The sequence below is a fragment of the Schistosoma haematobium genome, chromosome 6, assembly GCF_000699445.3.
Source record: "Schistosoma haematobium chromosome 6, whole genome shotgun sequence".
Taxonomy (NCBI): Eukaryota; Metazoa; Platyhelminthes; class Trematoda; order Strigeidida; family Schistosomatidae; genus Schistosoma; species Schistosoma haematobium.
The window spans coordinates 11,092,788-11,120,745 of record NC_067201.1 but is presented as its reverse complement, the minus strand read 5'-3'; the positions used below and the strand labels follow the sequence as shown (position 1 = coordinate 11,120,745).

The 27,958-nt window shown below is 34.5% G+C and overlaps 1 protein-coding gene across 1 annotated transcript in view; it reads left to right on the top strand.

Annotated features, from left to right (window-relative positions):
* Positions 1-146: 146 nt before the first annotated feature.
* ZFYVE28 (Lateral signaling target protein 2) overlaps positions 147-27,958 on the top strand; it is a gene marked incomplete at its 3' end in the record, with an annotated part of 29,346 nt that continues 1,534 nt past the window's right edge. Inside the window, exons 1-9 of the mRNA XM_012937019.2 lie at positions 147-447; positions 2,260-3,621; positions 8,698-8,801; positions 9,502-9,695; positions 10,570-10,844; positions 12,722-13,071; positions 18,096-18,274; positions 21,754-22,189; positions 25,030-25,696. Of these exons, the coding sequence (XP_012792473.1) occupies positions 180-447; positions 2,260-3,621; positions 8,698-8,801; positions 9,502-9,695; positions 10,570-10,844; positions 12,722-13,071; positions 18,096-18,274; positions 21,754-22,189; positions 25,030-25,696 (3,835 nt within the window). The 5' untranslated portion in view covers positions 147-179. The remainder of the gene's footprint in view (positions 448-2,259; positions 3,622-8,697; positions 8,802-9,501; positions 9,696-10,569; positions 10,845-12,721; positions 13,072-18,095; positions 18,275-21,753; positions 22,190-25,029; positions 25,697-27,958) is intronic.

The following is a 27,958-nucleotide window of genomic DNA, read 5'->3' as shown; positions in this document are numbered from 1 at the left end:
CCTGAAATGGTTCATGCAGTTTAACAAACATATTCAGACGATTGGTCAATCCAATAAATTGTTTGACAAATTGTGGTCCAGTTTACATTGTCAACGAGTATAGTACATATACACTCATTTGTTCAATAAAATTTATGTGTAAGGCAGTTTAATAGTACGTATTTATAAAGAATAAGAAAATGGGAAATGGATCTAGTATACCTTCTACAGGAATTAATATCCATAGTAAAATTACAAAGAAACTTTTTGAAACTGGCAAATCAAAACTACATCAATCTTGCCAATCCTTTAAACAGTTCACACGTAATTCAGAAGACAATAGTAATGATATTATTGATGAAAAATGGGTTCATTCAATTGATCAAACCATAAAAAGTTATCAAGTCGAAAGTTTCTATTACGATGAAGATTATCTAGATAAAGTTGAAGACGATGATAATGAAGAACGTAAGTCTACATAGATTGAGTTTATAAATTGATTCATTCTTTTAAATACATTTGAAAAGTGCACAAAATTGATATGATCATCTGAATCAATGTAAAACTAAGAATGTTTCGCATAATTGTTGTCATGTATAAATTAATTTTCAAATTGATAAATTACCTTGAAAATTTTAAGTTTTGCACTCAGTATAAAAGATAAACCTCCTTTAGAAATCTTTTTATACTAAAAACTGAAGCACAATATAAAATTCATATACTTATCACTTGTTAGAAGAAGAGTGTTTGTTATACAATGGAAGCGATTATCATTGAGAAGTGGTCGTTAAATATATAAGAGAAGAGGTACATGAATAACTTCTCAAATAACTATATATTCATATATACAAGATCACTTTTACAATCTAACCCAAAGATGTAGCTTAGCAATAAGAATCAAAGATCCAATACACAAGGAGGAACAGGAGGGTTGTGTTTATGAAATCAAATGTAGTGATTGTAATGCAATGTATGTAGGTGAAATATCAAGGCAATCGAATGTGAGGATGAAAGAACACAAACTATGCTTAAAGCCCGTTCCTAAAACCTCAGATGATGTAAGAAAATTCGAGAATAAATCAGCGATAGCATTACATTCGATAGAATCGAGTCATACAATTGATTTCGATGGCACAAGAATCTTTCGGAAAGGGTTTAGTTCTTACAAAGACCGACCAACAGCTGAAGCCCTACACATATGGGAAAAATCCAAACAGTATTAATGTGAGAAATGGAATACAATTAGCTGTGCCATGGCAACTAATAATTAATAGGTAGACCTAAACTCCTTATTCCATTTAGTCTATCTCATATTATCTGAATAACAGAAATTACATTCAACGATTCTATTCAGTTATTTTATCTGAATATGTTAAACAAATAACTGGAATATTAAAATAACCTAAACATTCATTTGCAAATACACTCTTCCTCTTTGAATTCATTCGTTTATCATGTTTATTTATGTTCATTTTATGTATGCTGTGACATTTTTGATTCATATCATACATATAAATTGCATAAATTGTATGTTTCCTTAAAATTCACCGACCAGAGACAATATATAGTGAATGAAATTTCTTCTCACTTACGTATACACACAATCTGCTATCTTAACACTTTTCGTTTCACGCCACATGTCTCTTACATACTAATGTAAATACCTACTTTAAACATTGATAATGTTGATTGGATGACCTATTCAGTATACAGTGAACCGGAAAACCATGTACCTATTTATATTCGATAATTTTGATGTTTGATTATATTTCCTTGAAATAGCTTGGACCAGTTTGCTAGACGAAACGTTGGATTTACTTCAAAATTCATACGCTGAGATTTTACAAATACATTCTCCCTCTTTAATGTCTGACATCAACTCGGCACCCAAATACTGTGAAACTATTCGATCAAATTTAGGCGAAAGTTCTTATTTATATATACATATATTTATTACGAGATTTTAATATGAATGTCGAGTTAATGCTTACTGGTTGATTCAACACAAAATACTGAAACTATTTATGAATTCAAGTTGTTAGAATAAATATTCTTTCACATAATTAACGATAGAAATTTATTGACTGAATAGACTATTTTGTTGGTAAAACACACTAGAACAACAATACTTTAACTCAGGTACATCCAACTGGTGAATTCATAAGTAGAATGAAACATAAGTCCTGAATTTCACTTCTAGCCACCATCCAACTTTGCTTAATTTAACTAATATTATTCACAAATGTTTCAGAAATATTTCTTGTGTTTTCATTATTACAGATATTATAAATAATGAATCACAAAGTTTCAAATTGGAACAAAATAAACTTAAGGTAAACAATACCGTGGAAGGAGAGGAACCTTATGATACTTTAAATAACAATGATAATTCATGTGAGTATAAAGAAGCAAATGATTACAAACTATTTCTTCAATGTGATAAACAATTTGATGAAAGTCTAAAGGACAACATGAGTGAAAATTCGAATAAAACGATACTTAGCGACTTAAACAATAGTTGTACAATAGAATATTTTAAAACACTAGAATATCCAAATTTACTACAAAATGATTCATCTCTATCCACAACATCAATTGATTCACTTCATACTAAATCTATTTCGAATAATAAACAAAAATTTCAAGAAAAACATAATACTACTAACATTCAAGATTCAATCAGTTGTTTAACATCTCCAATTGATAAATTTGAAATAGATTCTGTCCTAATGATTCAGTCATCCAATATAAATAATGGTCAATCACAATCAAACTTTACACCATTAATTGATAATGTTCAAAGTTATTTAAATCAATTAAAACACAATGTATATGTACAATGTAATATGAATTGTGAACACTTGAACAAACTGCAACACCAAGAAAATGAAGTTAATGATATAGACAAACATTTAAGTGTAAAATTCGAGGTATCCAAGTGGAGAACTATGAAAAATAAGAATAAATATTACGAAATAATGAAATTATCAGAAAAAATTCCTATTATCTCTATGAATAACAGTAAAATGATAGATTTTACAAAGCATGATCCAACTACTTGTTCAGAAATCAATCATGACAAAGAAGAATATTTATCCTTAAATAATGTTCAATTTGACCAAACAAACCATGAAAAGTTTCAGTTGCAATCAGGTCATAATCCATTTGATCTAGATAAAACTAAACACATTTATAGAGGAATTGATTTCAATGAGGAATATAATAGACATGATCAAATTAATCATAGGAACTTAATGGGTACATTTTCACAAAATAATGATGAATATGAAATTATATCTTTTAATCATGAATTGAATTATCAATCAGAAGGACCAATTAGTATTGATATTAATAAAGATGGATATATCTATACACCAATTGTAATGGAAAAACTGGATAGCTCTACAATTAATACAACTGATACAATCCAATCAATTCAAACTGTAAAAAAATGTATGAAAACAATTAAATCATATTTTATTGGACAAGTTTTAATAAAAGATACTAGTGAAATTGAAATGAATAAAGAATATAAAGATAATAAAGATATGATCGAAAAAGATAATATCTTGGACAATTATAAAAAATCAATGTTAGTAGACAATGAACTTTCAAACCAATCCACTGTGACTAAAACAATCGGTGAATGTACCACCGAATTTCATAGGCCAATATACGTTCACGTAGTAAACAGTTTACATCATGATTAACATTATACATTTTAATTTCTAAATTTGGATGATATAGACCATATTAATGCATGTATTACTATCATCAATTCAAAAGAGTATACTATTACTTTAATATGATTCAAATTGTTTATAATAGTATACTCTAGATATTGCTAAGGTTGAAAACAGTAGTTTATATGATAATTTGCAACACAAAATAGGTTATCATAAGTCAACAGAAAAGCAACACATTCTATGAATATGAAATGAGGATTTTACGATTATGGTTCATTTTACCTAAGTATACACAACGAATTCTTGACAGAATTTTGATGAATTCTAGTTCAGATGATTAAATAATTGTAGACATTTTAGTTTAATTTTAGATTAGTATCAGAAGGGGTCTTGTGGAGATTGTAGTAATTTCAATAGTTGAGATCATGGGTAAATTGAAGCTAGACCACGATCGAAAGCCTGGAAGCACTGGATGGCCGTTTAGTCCTATTGTAGGACTCCTCAGCAGCTTCATCTAGTATCCACTAGCTAGTCACAATAATTTTGAATATACGTAGAATATCGTCCGTTGAAGACAAGTGAGCAAAAAATATGAGTAAACAGCACCCTTAACTCCATGTAACGGAGTCTATTGGAGAGAAGAGATACATCGCTGCATGGGCCAATCCGTGGTGTTCGGTTAATTGATACACGTTTGATCGTCCCTGATTTTGACGAGGATCGGTTAACTCTTCGATATTTAGTTACCCGACTGACAGATGATCTGCTTAGGGCTCAATGACATTGTAGAATTCGGTCTGAAGAATGTAGAAATATGGTCTACTTCGGTGTTGTTACTGCTGTAACAGTAGATCTAACTGAGAAGTTGATTTGTCATTATTTGACTGCCTACAAGTTACGGTCCAGAAATATTCATTCAATAAATGTTAATTTTGTTAGCAGATTTCAGAATTTTTATCTTGAACGCTTGTTTAACTAACAACTACCTGATGGTTTGGATATTATATCAGTGCAGTACGATAATATTTCAATGAGGTGACTTCATCATCTTAACTATGTTAAGCGTCTTTATAGGCAACTGATATGATAGCCTAATTCATGAACACGAATACACCAAAGATAATGACCATGATGTGTTTGATGGAAAATGTTGGGGGCGGTTCAAGTAATTGTTAAATTTAAATGGCATAGAAATGACATGATGCAACACCTGTACAGGCCAAGCTAACATGTACTATGAGAAAGAGTATAAAATATAAAAAACTTGACAGAAAAAATTTAAAAGTTTGGACATGACTTATGGAACTAGAGTTAAGAACACAGTGGGTATAATATAGAAATTTATTAAGTGGTTGCTGTAGTTTGCTTAGTAACATTCACAAATATGTAATAATGGTAATCAAAACTAAGGAGTTTCAAATTTATCTTGATTCTGATGTCGTTCAATTAAAAGCAACACACTTTCTCACAGTAGTATGTTGTCATTGAGAGTGGTTCATATGAAATAAATTTATTTGGTCTAAGCTAAAACATATACACGTTAAGAAGTATCAGAAACATGGTCAGTAGTCAAACTTCCTGGATCATTTTCGAAATTAAGATAATCCAATAGATTTCACGTATGATAAGCCATTTGTGAAATATTACAGATAAAAAATGAACCGGGTACACATGCAATACTGCAACTAAATCCTCGGTGCGTTATGATGTTAACCTTTTGCCATTCGGTCGATTCAGTATAAATCCAAGAGTCCAGTTAGATATGTGGCCATTACTGTATGAACTATCTAAAATGAGCTGAATATTGAGGAAGTTTCACAACTTAAACTCACCATAAGTTTTAGGATTATTGTCTTTGTTGTTTGGCAATGGAACTCCGAAACTGGAAATTAGGCAGACACTGGTCTACGGAAAAATACTAAGGGATAGTTCATAGTTCAAAATGGATTAAGATGTCAAGTGAAGAAATATGATGAGAAATTAGATCCAGAGAACTATTCAGTCCTCGCTTACAGTTATTGCTAGCCTATGTGCATTTATGTAATTTGAGGGTCATATTTGCTGGTGGTTGGTTTTAGCAAACCTGTTTCACTGAAGCATGTGAATACTTCTAAAAGCTGTTAATGATCCATAATAATTAATCATAAACATAGATGATTAGTTAATAATATCGATCGAGCTAGTACGCTGAGTGTTAACCAACATTACAATACGATATTACACGTGAGTATTTACTGTATGGTTCACAGACTTTGTTACGACATTCTGTGATGTCGTGTTAAAATACATTTGGTTATCGCCACTGGTGTTCTCTTTCACTACAATGTGACTATCTAGTCTGTAAGGTCTCACGTGCAGGTCCAATCATTCTCCACAGTGATTCATCCTATCGTGACAATAAACAACAAAATGTCTAGCGCCTCTGACGAACAAGTTTTAGCTGGGAAGAAGGTGATACGTTCCATACAAAAAGCAAGAGGTTATACAGAATGACCACGCCTGAATTACTAGATCATGCCATTTCGATTGAGTGTTGCTGCGTTCACCATTGTTGACCTACTCTTAGTGTCACATGTTGAATGTATATCTTTTCAGTAACTATATGAACGGTCTCAGTGATCGTGTTGTTTGGAACCGATGCCACTCCGTATCCTCAAAATGGGATTGAATGCTAAGAAGTAATCAACTTCTAGTAGATGATCATACCCAGGAATCAACAGAGAGTAATGACCATAGTACAGTCATATTCGATGAGAATAAACTGAAGTACTCTGTTGGGGCATGTACGCTCCGCCCCCTTGATACACCAGGGCAGACTACGTGGCCATACGAGAGCATCTTTAGACATACATAGAATGTGTGCTACAGGCACCAGATCAAGCAGTATTACTCGACTTCAAAAAGACTTTTGACACATCACTGGTACGTCCAAGTTTCTGCTCTCGTCCGTTAATGAAGCACAGTCGATCAATTCACCCGTAACTTACGACCCCAAATAACGATAGCACCAAGTTTTAACCCAGACACCAATGTTTATTCAGCAACCACAGGGAAGAGCATTCAAAATGCCATATCAAAAACAGAGGGAAACAACAATGACCAAGGTTAAAAATATAAACATGCAAGTTCAGAAGTGGAATAAAACAATTACATCTAAAACACGGTTAGATTATTAATATTCGGTGTAAAAGTTCTTAGTCGGTCAAATATTTTCAGTTTTCCTGTAACAACATTATCGTATGTACTTTTCGTAGAGAGAGTTGCACATATGGGTTTCACTGACTCATTTGTATCTTAGCTCAATAACTACCTGGAAAATAGAATGTTAGTACCAAGGCAGATAGAGTGCTATCTGACGGGTCTCCACATCGTAATTTTCGGAAGGAACAATCTTAAATTTAGTCCTGGTCATGATCATTATTAATGACCTATAAGATCTAATTACTTAGACGGCACTAATTTATACAGACGCTGATGCTAAGTCCGGATGAAGAGTACGTGAATGGTAACTGGCACGGTTTATTTATGAATTGTTATTGTAAATATATTCTTATTGTATGACTACTAAGTAACTATTTCATGTATTTATATTCCTCTTATTATAAGCTTCCATTTGACTCAGCCGCTTCTCGGCCTGATCTCATATGATTGTAATTTGCTATTTCATGGTGCGATGCGGTCTGATATGCTTGTATATGAACTGCGTATATTTGAAATACAGAATTCATATGGAGGAGGCTTACATTGATGTCCTGGGCTGGACCGGTTGGGTCAACGAGAAGTTACTATCTCAGAGGACCAATAAAAATTCAGAGTTGACTGAGCTGCTTGTACTGGCTTATGCGTCATTTGTCTGACCATATAAGCGGATGTCCCAAATTGGCGGTTTAGTCACGTGATATATTCGTAGGGCATCAGGACATAACCGGAGCAGAGACCTGAAGGCCCACAAAAGGCGAAAAAGAACTATTCAAGCTTCGAAAGGACCTTACGACAACAGAGGAGTGAACAGTAGACAGTGGGTTAATACGTAACCTGTCGAAATGTTCTCTCGTGAAGATTTTGACTCACTGAACATAATACAATTACATCCTCTACAGAAATCCGCTCCCGATTGTCTCCTTAGAGCATGATCTCAAGCTAGTAATCTCAGAGAGTCTAAACGACAACTCAAACTACATGAAAGATGCATAAAAGATAAACTCAACTTTCTACTTTATGAGTAGAAAACCAGATGAAATCACTTCAGAGTTGTTCTTAACTCTCGTTAAAGAGTACTCATGGTCCTATTGTGAAGCGCACAATGTTGTTTCACTCCCTCTCCTCAAAAGAGATACAAATCTTTCAGACCAAGTACAGAGACGAGCGACCGAATGGATGATAGGTATGAGATAAATTTTGCGAATACCGAGTTCACCACCTGGGATTACTATCACTGATTAATTGGAGAATAAGAGGTGATTTGATAATGGCATACTACATATTAAGTACACCAAATCATCCCAACAAGAACTTCCTACCTGAACACCATCACCTTGAAGGATTGCACATCAAAGAGCTAACACCCAGGTACGATCTCACTTTTTCCCATTATGGACTCCACTTATTTAGAATGCTCTATCAGCCGAAGTGTTCATAGCCCTCACAGTGTATAGCTTTTTTCAATTCCATCTTCTTACACATTACCAATACATTGACTTATTTGTTATTCTTGAGATAGTCGTCTTTTCTAAGCACTCAAATTGCCATTACTGTGGTCACATTACAACCAGTCAACCTCCTACCTGGCATTATGACAGCTGCTGGTATCCGGAAATCTTACTACCACGAGATGCACACACAAATAAATAAGGAAGTGACTAGAATTAGTACAGTCGAGTTGCTAGACTACCACTCATTGAACATAAAAAAATACTTGGAACCGTACTGAAACAACAACAAGAAGCGAGGTAAAGATATCAATCGGTTCATGCAAGCTCATGCCAAAGATATTGGATATTAGGCTCGATTTTCAACTTCTGCGTTACTTTAGCAATGAAATATGATGTCCTCGTTGATTTCTACTTGGTTGCTATTAAAGCACAAATGTGTGAACTACAGTTGGTAGGACTTAACGAAGATGATACACAGTATGCAGTACGTTAACCTTGTAAACTTATAAAAGGTTTTTGGACTAACGTGTGTAAAGGCGATTGGGTTTTCCTAGATTTATGTGATAATATTCTCATGTTAGTTGCGGATATTAAACTTGTTCCATGGATCAGCCAAATAACAAAACGTTATCGCCCTTTTGTCCCACTGGATGCTATCTATGGTACTTTAAATTTGCAATAGTCATTCTCCACACCCTGGCTTTCACAAAGTTCATTTGGTTGTGTGACCAACGTGATGTGATTGTGATGAGATTTCGAAATCATTATTTGAACTCTTTGTTCCGGTGTTCTATTTCATCGTCTTGCTGCGTTGTTAAACTGGAAATTAATTAACTTGCATGCCTAAGGACATTTGAAGTTGTTTGCTAATCTGCGTCAATTCCGTTCTCCTCATATTTTGTAAATTACGGATACCCGACCGGGTCTGCCTAGTATGCAATAGAAGCACCAAATAAATAGTGCTGGTGTTATGTGCAAGGATTGAGATTTGGTCAATCTTTTTGTAAAACTGTTCTAATTATGCATTTGGCATGCCAAGTTACCATCCTCACTGATAGATCTCTTCATTTTTGTATTGTGATATAAATTTGCAATTCTGGGTTGATATGAGTAAGTATCAGTAACATAAAACCTATCTCGGTATTTTATTCATATGGTAGTGTTTTTTTTGTTTTGTTGATCAGGTCGTAATGCGAGCTGTTGAGTCTGTTAGACGTGAAGTAGGCTCAGTCACGTTTCGTCTACTTAATGCTGCTCTACCTACGAACGCTCGCCACAAACGTCTTTTTCGAACCAAGTATATTGAAGACGTGGACTTACGAAATATTGAAAACTGCCTGCTATCAGCTGCAAACAAAGTAATTAATTTCAATTCAAGGTAAGCCGTTTTCCAACCTCCATGATTAACTTGGATGTATTTTGCTTCAACAGAAGGCTTACCAGCGTCCTTAAGCTGAGGTTTTTCTAAAGAACCCATATCAAAATGAATAGCATTTATCTAACATCACAGCTCAGATGGCTTACTCTCGAAAAATAAGTCAGACTTCTGCTGGAAACAATCATTGATCTTTAATTTGTATACAACTTGGCCACAATTATTTGACAGCGCATACATTTGATCTGTTCAATAAGGTCGAATACAGCTAATGGAAATATCTCCGCAAAACAATATACATTCATTTCGTTATAACTTCACTTTAACTCTAGAAATTTTAAGTAATGAACACATAAACTGTTAGCTTACTTTTGGGTCCGAAATAACGGAATAGTCATCCTTTTACATTATTGTGTAAGGAGACTAAATTTTAAGAAAAGGGTTTCAAAAGACAGGGCACCTTAACTAGTTTATTATAGTTCTTTAAGTCACGTGGATTTTGTTTACATTTATTTATATTTATTATTATTATTATTGTTATTATTATTATTATTATTATTACTATTATTATTAATCAATATATTTTATGACAAAGCGGTAGCTTAGTGGTTAAGGCTAAGGGGTTTCAACCTGAAAGTCGCAATTTTAATTTTATTCTACCGACCAATTATTAGTGGTATTAGCCGTCCTACTCAATGAAAAGATGACTTAATTAATGAGTTAAGTTACAGTAAGAGTAATCAATAGATGTATTCAGTTTTATGACAATAAAACTTACGTCCTGGATTCTTTTACTAACCGCTGGGTAATACTACTTGTTTATGATTTTATTGAGAACAATTAAATGTTAATAATGCTATTTTATAACATTTCCTAGCCAGTTCCATGTCGAATGTGATCTAAGACCTGCTAAATCAAGCGCTTCAGAATTTCTAGATACACATGGTTGTGTTCAGGCACTTGTTGCCCATACTATTGAATCGTGTTTAGATAGCTTGTCTTCAAACCACACTGAAGATGGAAAACTGAAACTCGACAAACAAACATCAAAGAATTCAACGGAACAGGACGATGTTCAATCAAGTTATGATATCCCGTATAAAACAAAAAATATTTCAGGTTGTCAAAGGAAGAATATTCAGGGAAATAGAAGTAATCAGTTTTTGGGTTTTTCTTATCTTTTCAAAACATCATGCCATATAACTTCATTTACACAGAACACATTTTTACAGTCTCTAAACAATTTTACCACAAAATCGGTATCCGTTCTTTAGGGAACTATAGTTTATCATTAGATTCTATGGTAATTCTAGACTGTGTTAAATAGTTTAAAATAGACCTGAATTTTTCATGTAATTGTCTACTGACTCGGTTTATTTTCATTCTGATATTTCTTTCGTGCCTTTCTTGTATCCTAGCCATCTAACTTTTGTTCGTGTCATTATCCAGACCAATATGATATCCTTCGAAATTTTATGGCATATGTTACATATATAGTCTGGATCTTTTGTTTTTATAGATAACCTTTATTTCTATTCACTACTTCTAGAATATAATTTCAATTATTTGTTCTTACTAGTTCCAATACCAATTAGAGAGAAACAATTGGTTTTATTTTTTTCATGTTATAGAATAATAGATAAGCAAACAAAATGGGTAAAACATAACATTATCGTGTCATAACTTCTATGATACCACTGTTCTGATTAGTACTAACTTTAGTCAACACACATTTGTTAGGCTTCAAGTTTTCAATCACTAACTGTTCTGAACGACAATATATAAGAGTTTAGCAAATACTTCTATTTTGCATATAAAAGCTTTAAATTCATGCTCATGTGTTGGCACTCACTTCACAATCTCAGTATGTTTGCTCCTAATTTTTATTTGATTGTACTTAAAACCACTTTTGACTTTTTTATTATTATAAGCTTTATTCAACATTATATTTTTGGTACAATATAGAATTCTCAGTATGAAGTATTTTAACAAGTTTCCTTTTCTTATATCTTGATCGATTCTGGGGATAAATATTGAGTGATGGCCAGTTAAATGTTAGGAGTTCGGTAATCGACATCTGAATAATGTTCATTCGTTTCAATGCATATTGCCAGCCATCATGATGTCGCTGATTGTACCTTTTTGTAACCCGTACAGAGAAAGGTTGTAAACTTTTCATAAACGCACCTGAATAGGTTGTGAGCTCAATAGACATAATGATGTGTTAAAATAAACAAGAAAACAGATAACTTGACGACATATCTAGATGGGAGAAACAGGTAGCCCAGATATTCAAGCAGGCCGACTTAGTAGTGGGGTTCATTATACTGTTTATACTGTTTACACTATTATTATATAATTTCGTGTTGTCTAGTGCAACTGTCTTTGATGTATTATCATCTGATTTTTTTAGTACCAGTACTCCTACTAACACTATTTACGTCACTTGTGACCGAAACTCTTTGTTTAGGGTCATCTCAATTTTATGCTAATAATAATTCATTCGGAAGTTACTCTACAAGGTATCAATACCAAGACTGGAATCTATAGTTTCAAATAAACTGAGCATTGGCTAGAAAACTAATAATAAGAGAGTAGTTATGTTTTTGTGATATCCCAATGAGCAGAAGTTTAGATTTCTGACGTTACTTGATTCAATGTAACTCTCTTCGTCAGGGTAACTAGATAAGTAACTGAATATAAGCCATAAAACATCATAAATCCAAATTTCTACTTATTGGGATATCACAAAAATATAATCATTTGCTACTCTGCTAAGTTAGGGCTAGCACGATTAAATTGATATATTTCAGGGGTTTCTCATAATAAGACTTGCTCAAAACATAGTGGTACGTAAACCTCTATGTGTCTGATAAATTTCATTTATTTTCCTTGATTAATACATAAACTTTCAACCAACCGATAATTTGCATTAATTATTATGTTGTTTTTTGGTTCAGTTCACTGCAATACCACAATTTAATAGTGATTTTAAACAAAATTTAATCATATTCCTATTCTTCTTTCAGATTTAGTTGAAAGAGATTCCAGTGAATTTTTCAACACACATAGTATAAATTCACCCGGATCGTCATCGCCTGTTCCAAGCGATTTCAGTCATTCGAATTCCTTGGAACAACAATCAACTGTAATAAGTGATGAAAATCCTAAAATAATCAATGTATCTGTACAAGTTAACATAGCTTCAGTTATTTACACGACACCAGTAAAATTGCCTTCATCAAAATTTCTAACAATTTCACCAGAATTATTTCATACTCTACTAGAATTAGACTATTGTGCCGCACGATTTGAATTTGATTTTGTACGATGTGTTTCACGTCGGATTAGAACATTACAAGAGGCTGATGATGTTCAGGTAGGTAAAAGAAAACCACTATATAAAGTCATTTGCTTTTGTTTTAATTCAATTTTTAAGCTCTTAGTGATATGATACTGAAGTTTATAAGTTCAGTTGTTATTTCTAATAAATCAAAAAAGTGCTGTGTATATGGTACAGTATGAAGATTTCAAACATAAACTGAATATCTGAATGTAGCTTTGAACATAACACTAGATAATCACATGGTATTATGTAAGAATGATTGATATTACTAACCATTCTGTAGGACAAAACGATTTAAAAATGTGACACTGTTTTATAACAAAATGTCTTGTAACGATATATGTTCTGAGACTGTTTCTGTTAATTTATGATTCCTCATCTGCATTTGCATTCATGTGCCATGCTTAATTAGTGATTACCATTACCACACACTATATATAAACCTTCTTCGCCAAATTTATTGTTACTCAGTTTCCTAACTTATATTTACAAAATGATGATATTTGGCTAACTAATTTACCATCTACTAACATGTTTAATTCGCTAGCTTATCCCTTTCCTACAAACAGTTTGTTCCAATATTACGTTCCTGAACCTATCTTTGCAATTTAGTTTATTACAATTGATACATCCAACAGAATTCGATCGAACATAATCATGTTTCTAATGTTTAATATTCGTTATTAATAGAATTCAGTCACATGTAAAAATCTAATTGGTACCTAGACTGATGTCAGGAAAGTTGTCCATGTACCCATAATCTGTTCGACCAAGTAGTCATTCACGCAAAACATATGCATCTTAACAATAATTCCTATGCCAGCGAATGCGTAAAGAAAGGTCGATCAAAGTGCGAAGAAATCGGTGTGAGAAACGATGTCTTTTCGTCATCCCCTAGGCTCTGATAGAATGTAACCCGGATGCGATCAAGGATGAGTTTTATCACCAGTTGAGTGTTCATCTACAGGAAGTGAGTTCGACAGATATTGTAATACTAGCCGGCGGCTTGAATGCTCAGGTCTGGCATCTAGGCACAGAAGAGAGTCGTTTAGGTGGCCGATGGGGACTTGTTGGTCGCAGGTCAGATAACGTTGACCGTCTACTGCAACTGTGCGCAGACCACAACCTGTTTCTGGCTAGTACTAACTACCAATGTGCTACTTTCCGTCCTCCCTCTTCATCCCATACCTGGACTCAGATTGATTACATCACGATCATTTGTCGCTGGCGTGGTTGTGCATAAGGCTTCCGCTCCTTTTGGAGTACCTATCTAGACTCTGATCATGCCCTTGTTTGCGCTAATCTTACCTTATGCTTCAGTGGCCAACAGATCCATCGTCCTAAACGGATCGATGTCAGCGAATTGGTTTCAGCTTCTGTTGCAACTAAATATCAAACCGAGCTAGGTGCAAGACTAACTACCATCCCACCGAAAAGTATAGATGAGCATTAGTTGCAATTGCATGACTCCATGAAAATGGCTAGTAAAGTCGCTTTCGGCTTCGCGAAACATCCCTCTTATAAGCACTGGGTTTCTATAGGCTCCTTACAACTCATTGAGGTACGTCGGTCTTCTTTGGGTAACCGCAATTTTGACCATAAACGAAGATTTTACGCAATGAAATTGGGAAAAGCTTGCGTAAAGACCGAGAAACCTGGTATTTGGAGCGTGCCAACGAGTTCGGAGCAGCAGATGCTTCTGGTAACTTCCTGGAGCTCTTTTAACTCATCTGAGTCACTGGCAGCAAGACGTCTGGTGTGAGTGAAACAATCTGTGAAGATGAAGGTATGCTTATGAGTAACATCTACAGACGTCTTGGATGATGAGCAGTTTTCTGGGGGGCAGTTTAACTAGTCTGCTGCTCCGGTAATATCGATCAGATTGTCCTGTCCTTCATCTCTAGTGTCGACTAATCCGCTTAACGAGACGGAAGTTCGCAAGGAACTCCAACTAATGAAGCGCCACAAATCACCAGGCCCAAGTTACTTAACTCTGACTCTTTTTAAAGATGGTGGCAACTTTATAGTTATGGAACCGACTGAGTTGTTTACAAAGGTCTGGCAATTAGAGCGTGTTCCAATATCATGGAATGAGTCAATAGTTGTTCCTATCTTTAAAAAGGGTTCACGTCATTTCTAAAACAACTATGGGGAGGATAAGTCTTCTTCAGATTGCGTCCAAACTATTGGCTTCCGTCATACTTCGTAAATTGTTCAAAACTCGAGACTGACTCTCGAGGAGCAGGCTAGTTTTCGTTCTGGTCAACGATGTATTGATCACATCTTCACCCTCCGCCAACTGTTAGGGCATTGTCATACTTATTACAGACCGACAGTCGTAGTGTTTCTTGACATTAGGGCTGCCTTCGATTCATTGGACAGGACTATTTTCTGGGATTGTCTTTTGAAGATGGATGTGCCTGAGAAGTTTATTAACATTCTGAAAACCCTATATGCTAACACCTCAGGCAGAGTGAGGGCATACAACCACCTCTCCTGATTATTTCATTCAAGCAGTGGGGTTAGGCAGAATTGCTCAATCGCACCATTCCTCCTCAACTTTGCTGTCGACGACGTTCTGGAAACATCTCTGATGTAGATAATGGTCGTGTGGATCTGTTGCCCGGAGAAAAACTTCTCGACCTTAAGTATGCGGATGATATTGTCTTACCGTGCGATGATACCAAAGCCATGCAATCCATGCTTAATCAGTTGGCAGTCAGTGTCCGTAGGTACAGCATGTGATTTGCACCTTTCACGTACAAAGTGGTTCTACAAGACTGGCAGGACCCTGGACCCGCACTCACCCTGGATAGTAAGCAGATAGAAGTAGTCGAAACGTTCGTGTATTTTGGTAGCTGCATAAGTTTTGGTAGAGGCGTGAGTGATGAGATCGATTCACGAATATTGGAAGCCAGAAGAGCTTATGACAATCTGGGTCATCTTTGGTGCCTTCGTGATGTCAGTCTGTGTTAGTCTATGTATATTTTATCAGTATGGGAATTTGTGGAGATTGCAGTATTTTTACAGTAGAATTCACGATTCGATCTAAGCTAGACCACCAATAAAAACCTGGAATCACTGGATGGCCTTTTCTTGCTAGCATGGGACTCCTCAGCAGTACACATACACCACATACGCGGGACTCAAACTGTGAACCTGTGGTCTCGCATGAACTCTTAACCTGTAGACCACTGAGCCGGCAGCTGACGGTGTTAATGTTTATGAAGGGTTGCTCAACCCTTCATTCATTGTTTGAGGTGGATAGCTGTCTCACACCTAACAAGGATTGTACTCCACCGGTCACGGCTTCTCATTAAAACCAGGAGTTACATCTTGAATCTAGTCACTAGTGAGCACACGATTGTTATCAGTATGGGGACGTTTACACCGTTGGATGCCTGCTCGATGGTCTAGAGGTTGATTCCTTGCACAAGACCGAACGTCCTGGGTTCGAGTCCCGTATGCGAGATCGTGGATGCACACTGCTGAGGAGTCCCATACTAGGGAGAACCGGCCGTTCAGTGCTCACAGGTTTTCGTTGGTAGTCTAGCTTAGATTGATTCGTGATTTCAACTGTGGAAATATTTATATGTGTATATCTTTGGAGGGAATTTCCATTCTTACATACTCAATAATCTCTAACACTACATATTCTTTATGCATATATATGCCTGGTCCTACGTTGTAGCTGACTGAATGACGTATTCTTTAGACGTTTTTAATTATTTTTGTAGTGCAATAAATTTTTATTCCCCAGAAAGTTAATCATTTCATATTTGTCATATGATGCCGATATGCTAAAAATATTTAATGATAGTACCATATTTCAGAGTTTATTTATACATGAAACAAATCTATCATAAGATAACTACATATATGTTAATGAACATTAGGGTTCCATGTTTGTGTGTGTGTAACTAGCATATTCAACTTATGTAAGCATAGATCTTATTGTTTTCGTTAATAATTCACATTATAATGTATTCATTCATACCACAGGGTTGATTAAACAATATATACATGTATTTCTAATACAAGGTCGGTTCATGTCAAATGATTGTCTTAGTTTCTCGTAATATACATGTATATATAATTCCATATTTATATTAAATAATGTTCAGTTTACTTTATAAAACTTATATTCTAAGCGAACAACAAAATAACACAATAAAGCACTTAAATATTAACAGAAAATATAGTCAGTCCAAAAGAGCTCATTTTGTAGTTTGAGATGAGCTATGATCCAGTTATCTGCATGATTAGGGGATTCTTCTACTATGGAATGGACCTATATGAATTAGATAGACTGAATTGACTAGTACATTACAACTTTTTAACGTTAATACTAATTCATACTTGAATAAAAACAATAGAGAATACTTATAAATAAGATGTACTCGATAGAGAAGATTTACTTAACATTCAAGTTCATTCAGTTGTCACTTAGATGTAAAATATTAGTGAGCAAATTAATACAAATGAAAAATCACTCAAAGTCATTAAAGAAAATTCATTTTAAATTAATGTGAATTACAAAATTGATGTATTCCCAAGTGTTGTATTTGGGAATGAAACATTCAACAGCCGGACACTTACAATTTTGGATATCAACAACAAAAAATCGCAAACCCTTGTTAGTATCTTCATACCTGCTGAACGGGATATTGATTGTCTGAACTCTGTAGTTCAGTGTATAGCGTGTTGGGCGTTTGGAGCGATAAGCACTGTGTTCCTGTCTCGATGTAAACACCAACACTGGAGGAAAAGATACATCCAACCGATGAGTTCCAAATAAAATGAGACTGGCTTTCGTTACCGACTATGGTTAAAATGCTTGTAATTTAATGGCAATTTTAAGACACTCAGAATGTACATATACCAAAAATGTAACTAATCAACTTCAGTCTTTGGCATCAACAACAGTAGAGACTCGCCAGTCGTCTCAACTAAATCACAATCACAATTTTCTTATTACTTATCAACTTTACCATTATATTTTATAAATCCTGTTTTTCAACTTTGTATTCCTCTGTTACTATCACTTTTTTTTCCAGATAGTCACTGTATTATTCTCTGAAACTTTAATGTGGGGATTAACTGTTAAACTTTTATCCATACAACAATTAACGGATCGAGATCCATGTGTTTTACTCGCTTTACCTCGATTAAGTATATTAGTCGGTTGTCGTCTACTACCGGATTCTCCTATTGGTGCTAATCGTCTAGCAGTTGGGTAGGTAAATTTTATCCCCATAGCTAATTTTCTATTGTTTAATAATATTCATAATTCATACTCGTTTGTGTTAGTCAGTCATCGTTTCTAACATGAAGCATAACCTAAGATTGCCCCCAAATGCCCTGGTATGGCCGAGAGCAGGGTGGGCCCGCCCACCCTCTCGAAATGCTCTCACACAGCCACGCGTATACAGCCTCTGCCAGGGAAGTCCTACTCACTGCCTTCTCGTGGCGGGGGTGTTGTTTACGAAATTGAGAGGACGAAAAGCGAATGTCCGGCGCTTTAACCGGATTCCAAACCAATGGTGCACATGGGCTCCAGTATCCTGAGTGAACGAATGGCGTATGAACCAATCGTTGGTCACCAGCTACCATGGGAATGCATCCCCTCACGATGCTCCACTGCCTTGTGGGTCAGACCTTAGGGTCAAAGGCTCGGGGTGTGGCCCCCTAAGAAAACCACCTGCTTCGGTCTGGGCACCCGGTCAGTATCACATCCCTCACACAAATCGAATGATTTATGTGGCGCATATGTATTTGGTGTCTCCTTGTACCAATGTTTATGTGTTTAAATAAAATAAATAAGAAGTTAGACATTGAAATATACCCAGGACAATAAGCTTTACCATGTAGTTTGTTCAAATACCTTCTAAATGTATGAATTATATTCGCTTACTGTTTAAGAATCCTTATTGTACATAAATATGCCAATCGAAACTGTTACGATATTTTCCCTATCATTAAAAGCTTTTATGTACAAAGTGTTACAGTATGTAATATTTTGTGTTTACCATCACGGTATCGCTAATATCGATTACTTTTCTCAATTTACGTCCTGACCAGTAAAAAATAGAAAATAAATCGTCACTTTTAACGTGGTGCTGTGTAAATGAGAGATAGTGCTGTACTTGGTCTATATTCCACCATGTTTTGATTAACGTCTAGCACTCCCCGATCATGACACTTCACCCCATTGTTTCTAAATCAGAACAAAAATTGATAAGGAACAATCTATATTCCAATAACTTGAACAACAAAGACACAGTAATAAAAACGGCGTTTATATTAGAATTTACATAAGTATCTTCCAACATCCTGATTAGTCCACTAGCGTTGATTGGCTGAGAATAAACTAATCAAGCCTTATCAGAATATACAAAAGTCAAAACTTTATCCTACAAACAAGGTAATATTAAACAACTTTATGCGCTGTCCGATTTCATTTTTGCTAATATCTCTCTGTCTTCATTTTGTATTCCATCTAAACAAAAGAATAAACAAACAATACCTTAATTTAATTTTATGTGTCTCCACATAAGTCTTATTTTCCTTTTACGTAAAGGATATTTGGAGCCCATCGGTATAATGTCCTGAACTATAGGTTTCATGCTTTGTGGAATACGCGTGATTAGAGCCTATCTTCAATTACGGTGAATCGAAAATTTCTCAAAATACATAGATTAATGTTTTCAAACTACTAACTTCAGTCACCGAAAATATAGTACACCGTGCGATGCTTCATCAATTATTTTAGTAATTAATTCATTTTAATCGGCACAGTGTTAACTCTCAGCTCTTAGGACTCCAACAGTTACAGTTCTATCTACTTTTCCTCTTATTCCTCATTATGTCATTTGGTTTTGTTCAATGTCTATTTCTATGTTTGGTTTCTAAACAGTTTTAGTGCATAATTTCTAATAAGTCGTGATCATTTAGTGTGTGCATTCTTGTCAGTCTAGTCCATTGACCTATATTCTGTTTAGTTGTTTTTGTTTATCTGGATTAGTTATACTAATTTCTAGCTCCACTGAAATCATGAACCGATCTAAGCCTAACCAGCATTGAAAGACTCGAAGCACTAGATGGCCGTTTAGTCTCAGTATAAAACTCATTAGCAGTGCGCATTCACAGTTCCGCTCGCGGGTCTTGAACTCAGGACCTTTGGTTTCACATCCAAACTCTACCTCTAGACCATCGAGTTGGCATCTAACAGTGTTAATGTATAATTCACTGAAGAAAATGGAATATGGTCACGCAATGTCGTAGATTGATTGAAGTTAAACATTAATACTTGGTTACCGGCTCGGTAGTCTAGATATGAAGCGTTCGCGCACGAAATCGATGCTCCTGGGTTCGATTCTCGCTAGCCAAACCGTCGATACGCACTGCTGAGTAGTTCCGCACTAAGATTAAACGGCCTTCGAGTTCTTCAATGCTGGTTTGGCTTAGATCGGTTCATGATTTCAGTGAAATTCCACAGTCTCCACAACCTCATATTGATAATTTCTAGTTGTTTGTTTTTATAAGTACAAATCATGGAAATCAATATTGTCAACAAAGTATGAAATCGTTCGCTGATTGTAATAGTTCTCTTGTTCTTAAAAACACCGAGAATTTTTCAAGTGACAGGTTGTATGCGGCTCCTGGAAAGCAGATAAACGTTTATTTCAACATCAAATTTCAGTCACATTGATTTGTCCAAAACGTAGGAGTATGTCATGATAAAGTATTCACGAAGAGGGTGTGTAACAATTTCCTCTCGATAACTTTTCTCTGTCGTTTTTTACAAACTTAATTCATATTAGTAGTCATACGCAACGGGTACATAATTAATTAACTGTAATTTGTGAACATTAAAAGGTAGATTTACAACGTAGACCTTATATCACATAGACACATATGCTCAATCAGTGTTTTATTTCAACAAAGCTGCTTACAACCTCTGTACTGCTTATAACTGAAAAATATTTGGTGACCTTCATGTTTAAAACATTTTTGCCCTGCACTTACTTTATCTTTAACACAGTTATTTGTCAAATACAGTATACTTTTTATTTTTCTTCAGATATATAGCTTGCTTTGTTAGAATCAATTTTTGCTTTGTAAATTGTATTCGTCATAGACTGATTTCAGTTATCATTGAAAACTAAGGGTAACTGTTAAGACAGATATTTCGTCGTGTTGTGAGGCTCCTCTGCAGCACACACGCCAGAAATCAAACCCAGGACATTGTGCTCCCGTGCCAAGCGCTTGACCATGAGAACCACTGGGTTCAATTAAACGATTTCGACATCCATTAATTTGCGACATGGCACGACGACCATCTAACGCCATTAGTGATAACTGTTTCACTCCTGACATGTCTGAACTCCATCCATCATGATTTCTTATTCAAACTTCAATAATTCACTAGTAAGCTGACTGTTATGGTCCTAATACTTAAATGTCCGCCGCTGGACGTGACGTTCCTAGACTATCCCTAGTGGAACTATGGCTGTGTACTACTGAAGTGTCCCATATTAAGATGGAACACTACAGTTGTCCAGCGCTCCTTGCTTTTAAATGGTGCCCCAACTGAGCTCAACCTGTGGTGAATGTAACCTACAAATTAAACCAATCTTTACAAAACCTACCCATCTAAGTTAATTTTTAATTATGAAACCTGTTTGCTTGTTTTTTTTTGTTTACGTTTTCCAGTCATCGTTTACCATTCATGTTCAGTTCGTCTCGCTCTGAATTAGCCTACTTATGCAGACAGTTGTTTGCTCTTCGACCAGATCAACTATGTCGATTAACGCGATGGCTTGGACCAAACGGATTACCGAATTTGGTTTACAATCAAAAACTATCATCTAGATTATCAGATTCTGAACAGCAAACAAATTCAAATTGTTCTTTACAGGAAGTACCTAATGAAATTAAAATAACCACTACTACTACTCGTGGAGCTCGACTGTCTTTGTCATCTCTTTTAACACCTAGTTCAGTTCCTAATAACTTAAGTACTTCATACCAGAAAAGTCATATATGGAAAACTTGTCTTCCTGGTTTACATCGATTATATAAATCCATTTCGTCTGTGGCTGATAGATTCGCTAGAGAATATCCTACAGAGTTACGGTTCATTTTACAGGTACGCTCATATATATTCTTAAAAACTTTCCTTTGATTGTTTACCCGATTTGTTATCCTTAAAGTTCTTTATTGCCTTAACTGAGTTAGTCTTCAACTCTGACCTAGAATTGTTTTTCTTTCTCGTTTGAAGCATTGAAATTTTTCTTTCATAATTTTCTTTTGTGTATTTGTAAAAACGGTATATTGATAAGGAAAAACAATTTTACACTTTTCTAAATATTACTGAATTGTACATATGATCGATTATTAGTGTATGGTCAAAATGTGTGTATGTAGGAGAGTGAGTGATCTGAATTTTGACAATATATTCAACATGAAGGTATTTGAGTTAATATGCAGTGAATCTATTCAATCATTTACTATTATTCATGCATTCCACCTTTAACCATACAAATGTTGTTTAATTAATTTATTCTGAAGTATTTTTAAGCAAAATTTGATAGGGAATAAAAGTGGAGTCCAAGACGTTCCGTTTTGGACTCATAAACAGTATGTACCTGCATTCCAGTTTAGATGTTCAAGCTAAAACTCGAACCTAATGATTTTCGCTTCAAATACTTAATACTTTATCCAATTAACTGCTGAGTTCATACGACTATTGACCTGTGTAACGAGGATTAAGTTTATTCCATTTTGAATGATTTCAATCTTCCTGCTCCTAATGTGAAGTACTGCAAATGAAATCTTTTTTGGTATATGCACACTCTGAGCAAACCGCCTCGATACTACCATTAAAATTACAAGCTACTATCAACCCTTGCTTATAAACAGTTGTGACTCAACGATACTATCGAGATTATCCATTTAAAATACACATATACGAATAACAAATTGTTCATTTGCAGACTTTAAGGTCAATAATGGGATTATTCAAACTCGTATAGATGAAATTCTGTCCCAAAGTAGTCCGAATTTTTATTTTATGAGTACCAAACGTAATAGTCCATTGATTCAAGTTCCTAATGCTAGAAAAGCACAAAAGGATATTATCAAAAAGTGAATATAGGTGTCATTACCAAGGTTTGACTTGATAATTTCAAATAAATTGAGCATTGGGCGGATTGTTATAATATATTTTTCTGACATTTCGTTACTTCCGGTCAAGATACTTTATGTGAGACCTAATTGATTTGATATGGACATGGTTAGACTTGTTTCTGATTAATCGCACCAAATGTTCTTACTTTGTTCCTTTGTACTATTTAAACTTGGGTTAATTTAGTTTGCTTATCTATTTTCTGAAGAAGTGGCTTACCCTGAGTCACTAAACGTCAGAAAATTTAAAAAACTTGGTTTTTCTACTCATCGAGATATTACAATTACATTATTTTTATTAAAAAGTGAATATATTTAAGATTTTGTCAAAAAGTAAATGAAAGAGTTGAGTTATAAACAGTAATGAATAAGGTGGTCGCAATGGATGTCAGTTAGTCAATCATACACATGTACATTCGTTCAAGCTGCCACACCCTATTAACACGAAAGATGAAATCTCAGATCGAATCCCAGAGTAGTAGGGGTATTAACAATATTATTGGTAATAGAAAGACTATCCATCGAAGATATGATTATAGAATAAAAGAAATAATTTTCTAGTGTAAATTAGAAACTTAGGATCTAAGCGCAAATGAAAGGTGTATGTATCCATCTACGCCATTGTTACCAATTGTGAACCGTGTTATCTAACTTTTCTAACGATTAGTAACGATATTTTCACAAACCCCAACCAGTTAGTCTTCATTTATCTACACGGCTCAATCTAATAGCCATTATAGAGCCGGTGGCTTAGTAGTCAAGGTGTTCAACTTTCGACTACTAAGTCCCAGTTTCAAACCCCACCCCACATACTTCGGTCTGGACAACTGCTTAGTATCATCAGCCCATATCCGAGTACCTGACAAATGAGTAGATATATTAGCAACCGCTGTCTTGATAAACTGATGCCACTTTTTTCGTTTGACCACTACCTTTACCAATAAAATAAAAAGTAATAATAACTTAGATGATAGTACCCGCTCTTTAACTAGCTATAATAATGCATTAAACTCTTGTTCATGATATTTTGCCGAAATTACAGTCCAATACTAATGTGATATGCATTCTTTACATTTCAATTGATTTAAAACTCTTATCACATTTCCTATATAATTTTTTTCATAAAACTACTGTAGTCTATTTTTTTCATTTTTATAAGTAGTCTTATCAGATTCTCAGTAAATAAGAATACGAATATACAGAACTATTATTTATATTTTTATTGTTTTAGTTGTTAAATAATTAAGTTTTCTTCATTAACTCATTAACTGTTGATATATATATGTTACTGTTCCTGAACTACTATTAACATTAACAACCCATCTATTACTCAGTGTTTTATCCTATTTAACCTATTTATGTACATATTGTAATTTCTTATCTGTAGCGTATTATGTTCGTATTATTATTATTGTATAGAATCATGTGAGTTTTAACTGTAAGAATAATACAAGGTAAGAATTGTTGTCTTTATATTTTGATTAGCCATTGAAGGCGCCGCGTGGACCAATAGACATTAGGATTCCCAGTCGTGTGGTTGATAGTCATTTGTATCTATTAGTTAACAAGAAAAAGTTCATTAGTCTGTATTTGATATAAAACGAACTTCTATATTAGTAAACTCTACAACTGAGTAATTAGATTTGATAGGCATGTAAAAAAAATGAAATTTCTATAAAAAAAATCCTTACTATCATCTGGATATTTTATTCTTATTCATCTCATTCGCATGTATAAATATCATTAATTTCTGTCTAATTGAATATATTCTTCCTCTTTCTTGTATTCTCTGTTCGATTGTAGAAAGTAATTGAAATGCATGACACTAATGATGAGATCGATATTGTTGAATCTTCTGACTCGTCTTCTATGGATAATAGTAATAATAATTTGCAAAACGCCAATCCAATTCTTTCTGATAATATTGTTGATAAGAGTATAGAAGAAATTAAAAATAGACAATTGATTGATGAAGAGAGTGAATTAGAAGAAGAATTAGAATTGAATTTATTCAATCTAATGGCAAGTGAAAGAAAACTTCGTGATTTAGCTAATTTATTCAATTGGGATGAAGTAATGCAATATCATCATCGTAACAAATTATCATCGTCATCATCATCATCAAATCAATTTAATGTACATAAATTATTTAAAGAGTCTAATTTATATTTACGAAATTGTACTACTAATTCTGTTGTGAATAATAGTAGTAAATTTCCTTATTCAATCGATTCAGAAACCAGTAATTGTTTAATAAAATCATCAGAACCAATTTATAAACACACTGGATTAATATCAGCCGATATTTTGATTGATGAAAAAACGAATACTACTCCAAGTATTGGGCAAACTGTTGATGAGATTGGCTTGGATATTGCAGCCTGTTTAGATGATAACGATGTGGACAAGTTGATAATATCCACAAATTCAAAGTCAATTTCACCTGTGAATAGTAATCATAACCAACGCAGTAAGTTTCAATCCAATCTCTGTGTGTTATGTTCCTTTTGACATATCGTAATCTATGAAAGCACATGAGTATTAGTACTTGTTATACAACATAGGTCATTCACTAAGTACAAGTGTATGTGCTCAATTTTGAGCCACATTGTTTGTGTGAAGGCTACTCAGCGGCCCTGATCAAAGTTAATAGAGTATCATTTGAACCTGTGATCTACTAACTGACAGTCCAGCACTATGACCACCGAGTTATCATTATTTCAATTTCGTTTGACAGATTACTAACATGTGAACAATATAGGATTTTTGATGGTATATTCGTGTGAGATTTCAATATACATGGTACATTTGTCAACAACGAATTCACTTCATAAGAGCACATTACCTTCCCCTTCATATTAGTAGCACACAAGTAGTTAATCAAGTTGAATAAATCCTTCGGATAATATTTACACACTTATCTTAAAGCAGAATTAAAATACTTACTGTGTGTAATGCACCTAAAGAGCATCCGTACATTACAATTTCACCATTCAGAATTGAGTTAAATAAACCTATATTAAAATAAGTCTTAAATCGGTTTTCATGAAAACATACTATTGAACGATTATTGATAAGCAATATCTGTAGTTCACAAAAAGTCTAAACGGCATGAAAACGAATGAGTCGCATTCCACTGTGTTGAGCAATATACATTGTATGTGTATACATATACGTAGTACAAGATAATCGTTACTGCAAGTAAACAATGACTAAACGTGTACCGAAATGGTTGCTAAACATATAATGACCAACAACTTAATACATTTCCTCCAGTGCCCCTACAAACCATAAAGGTTGATGAGGTCGACTGGCTTTTCTGGAGACACTTAAATGACACGACAGTTACCAGGGCTTAATAGCTGTTTTATTCTTGACCTGAATATCCTTTGATGCACTCATGGTGACGAAAAGTCACTTACGAACCAAACAGCAATGATTTGCTATCCCTTTCCAAGTTGTCGATTGTTTTGTACAGCTTTCTTATGAGCGATGGTGTAATTTACTGTTTACACTTTGTTTACCGTCATTTTCCTTCCAGTTTCTTTTTGTGTGTGACATGTTTTAAGATGCCCCAATAACCATCCTCCAGTTTTATGATTTAGGCAATTATTTATCAGCCAGGTGTACGCATCAGTTTCTTTTGATCCACAGTCATTTTAATAATGTCGATACATTTCTTTATTAGTTGCAAATAATCGACTATAGTTTTTATTTAGACATTTAAATATCAACTCTCACTTTCTTATTATGCTAGCTTTGTATTCACTAAGTCTATCTGGCCTTATTTTGATCGGATGATCTACCTATCCATTTAGGAAATGTTCTCTCAGTAACTTTAGATCCATCTGTAACTGTCTTAGCCAACTATTGGTATGCGCACTTTTTGCTTTCTGTTCATTTTCAAGTACCAGGACGTATTGTAATGACTGTCGAAATGGTAAGGTAAGGAGGAAAAGGTTTACAATAGTCGCGTGGACCCCAACCAAGTAGTGTGCATCTACCAACATGGCTCAGACCAGAATGTAGTGACTTTATGGACCGATGTCACACTTTGGTTTGGCCGCGCTTAATTTTCCTACATCCGTCTGCAACACTAGTCAGCATTATACGCTGTTGTAGTCGGTGGTCGGTCATGCGTAATACGTGGTCCAATCATATCAATCAGTGAAAATTCAAAATCTCATCAAGTGATTTACAATCATTCCCTAATACCCCTGCGTCTAACCTCACTATTACTTACCCGGTGGTCCCAGCAGATGCGAGCAATATTTCTAAGACATAGATATGCTTTAGTTTATCGAATCCTCAGCCATATGATAATTTAAACCCCGTTGCATATGTTCAAAATTACTTAATACTTACATCAAACCTACAATGTTAATATTAATTCAATTAACTTCATGCAGTTGGTTCCGTTGATAGACTTTTGTATAACAAAAATCAACAGATATTGTGAGATGACATGAATTCACTTCATTTTGTTTTGCTCGAAATCTTTCACGGCTGGTTTCGTGGTGGAGGTCAAAAATTAATCGATCACTATGGCAGTATCAACCAAATCAAACTTTTTTCGTCTACCTTGAGTTAGAAATAAGAACTCCTACTTCTGTGTAACGCAGAAGTCTACCACTATTCTGTTTACTTATCACTAGAAAAGTATTACCCGTATCCACTGAACGACTCTTATTCATTAATTATCTTTTTATGGGGGTAATGCTGAGTAATTTGG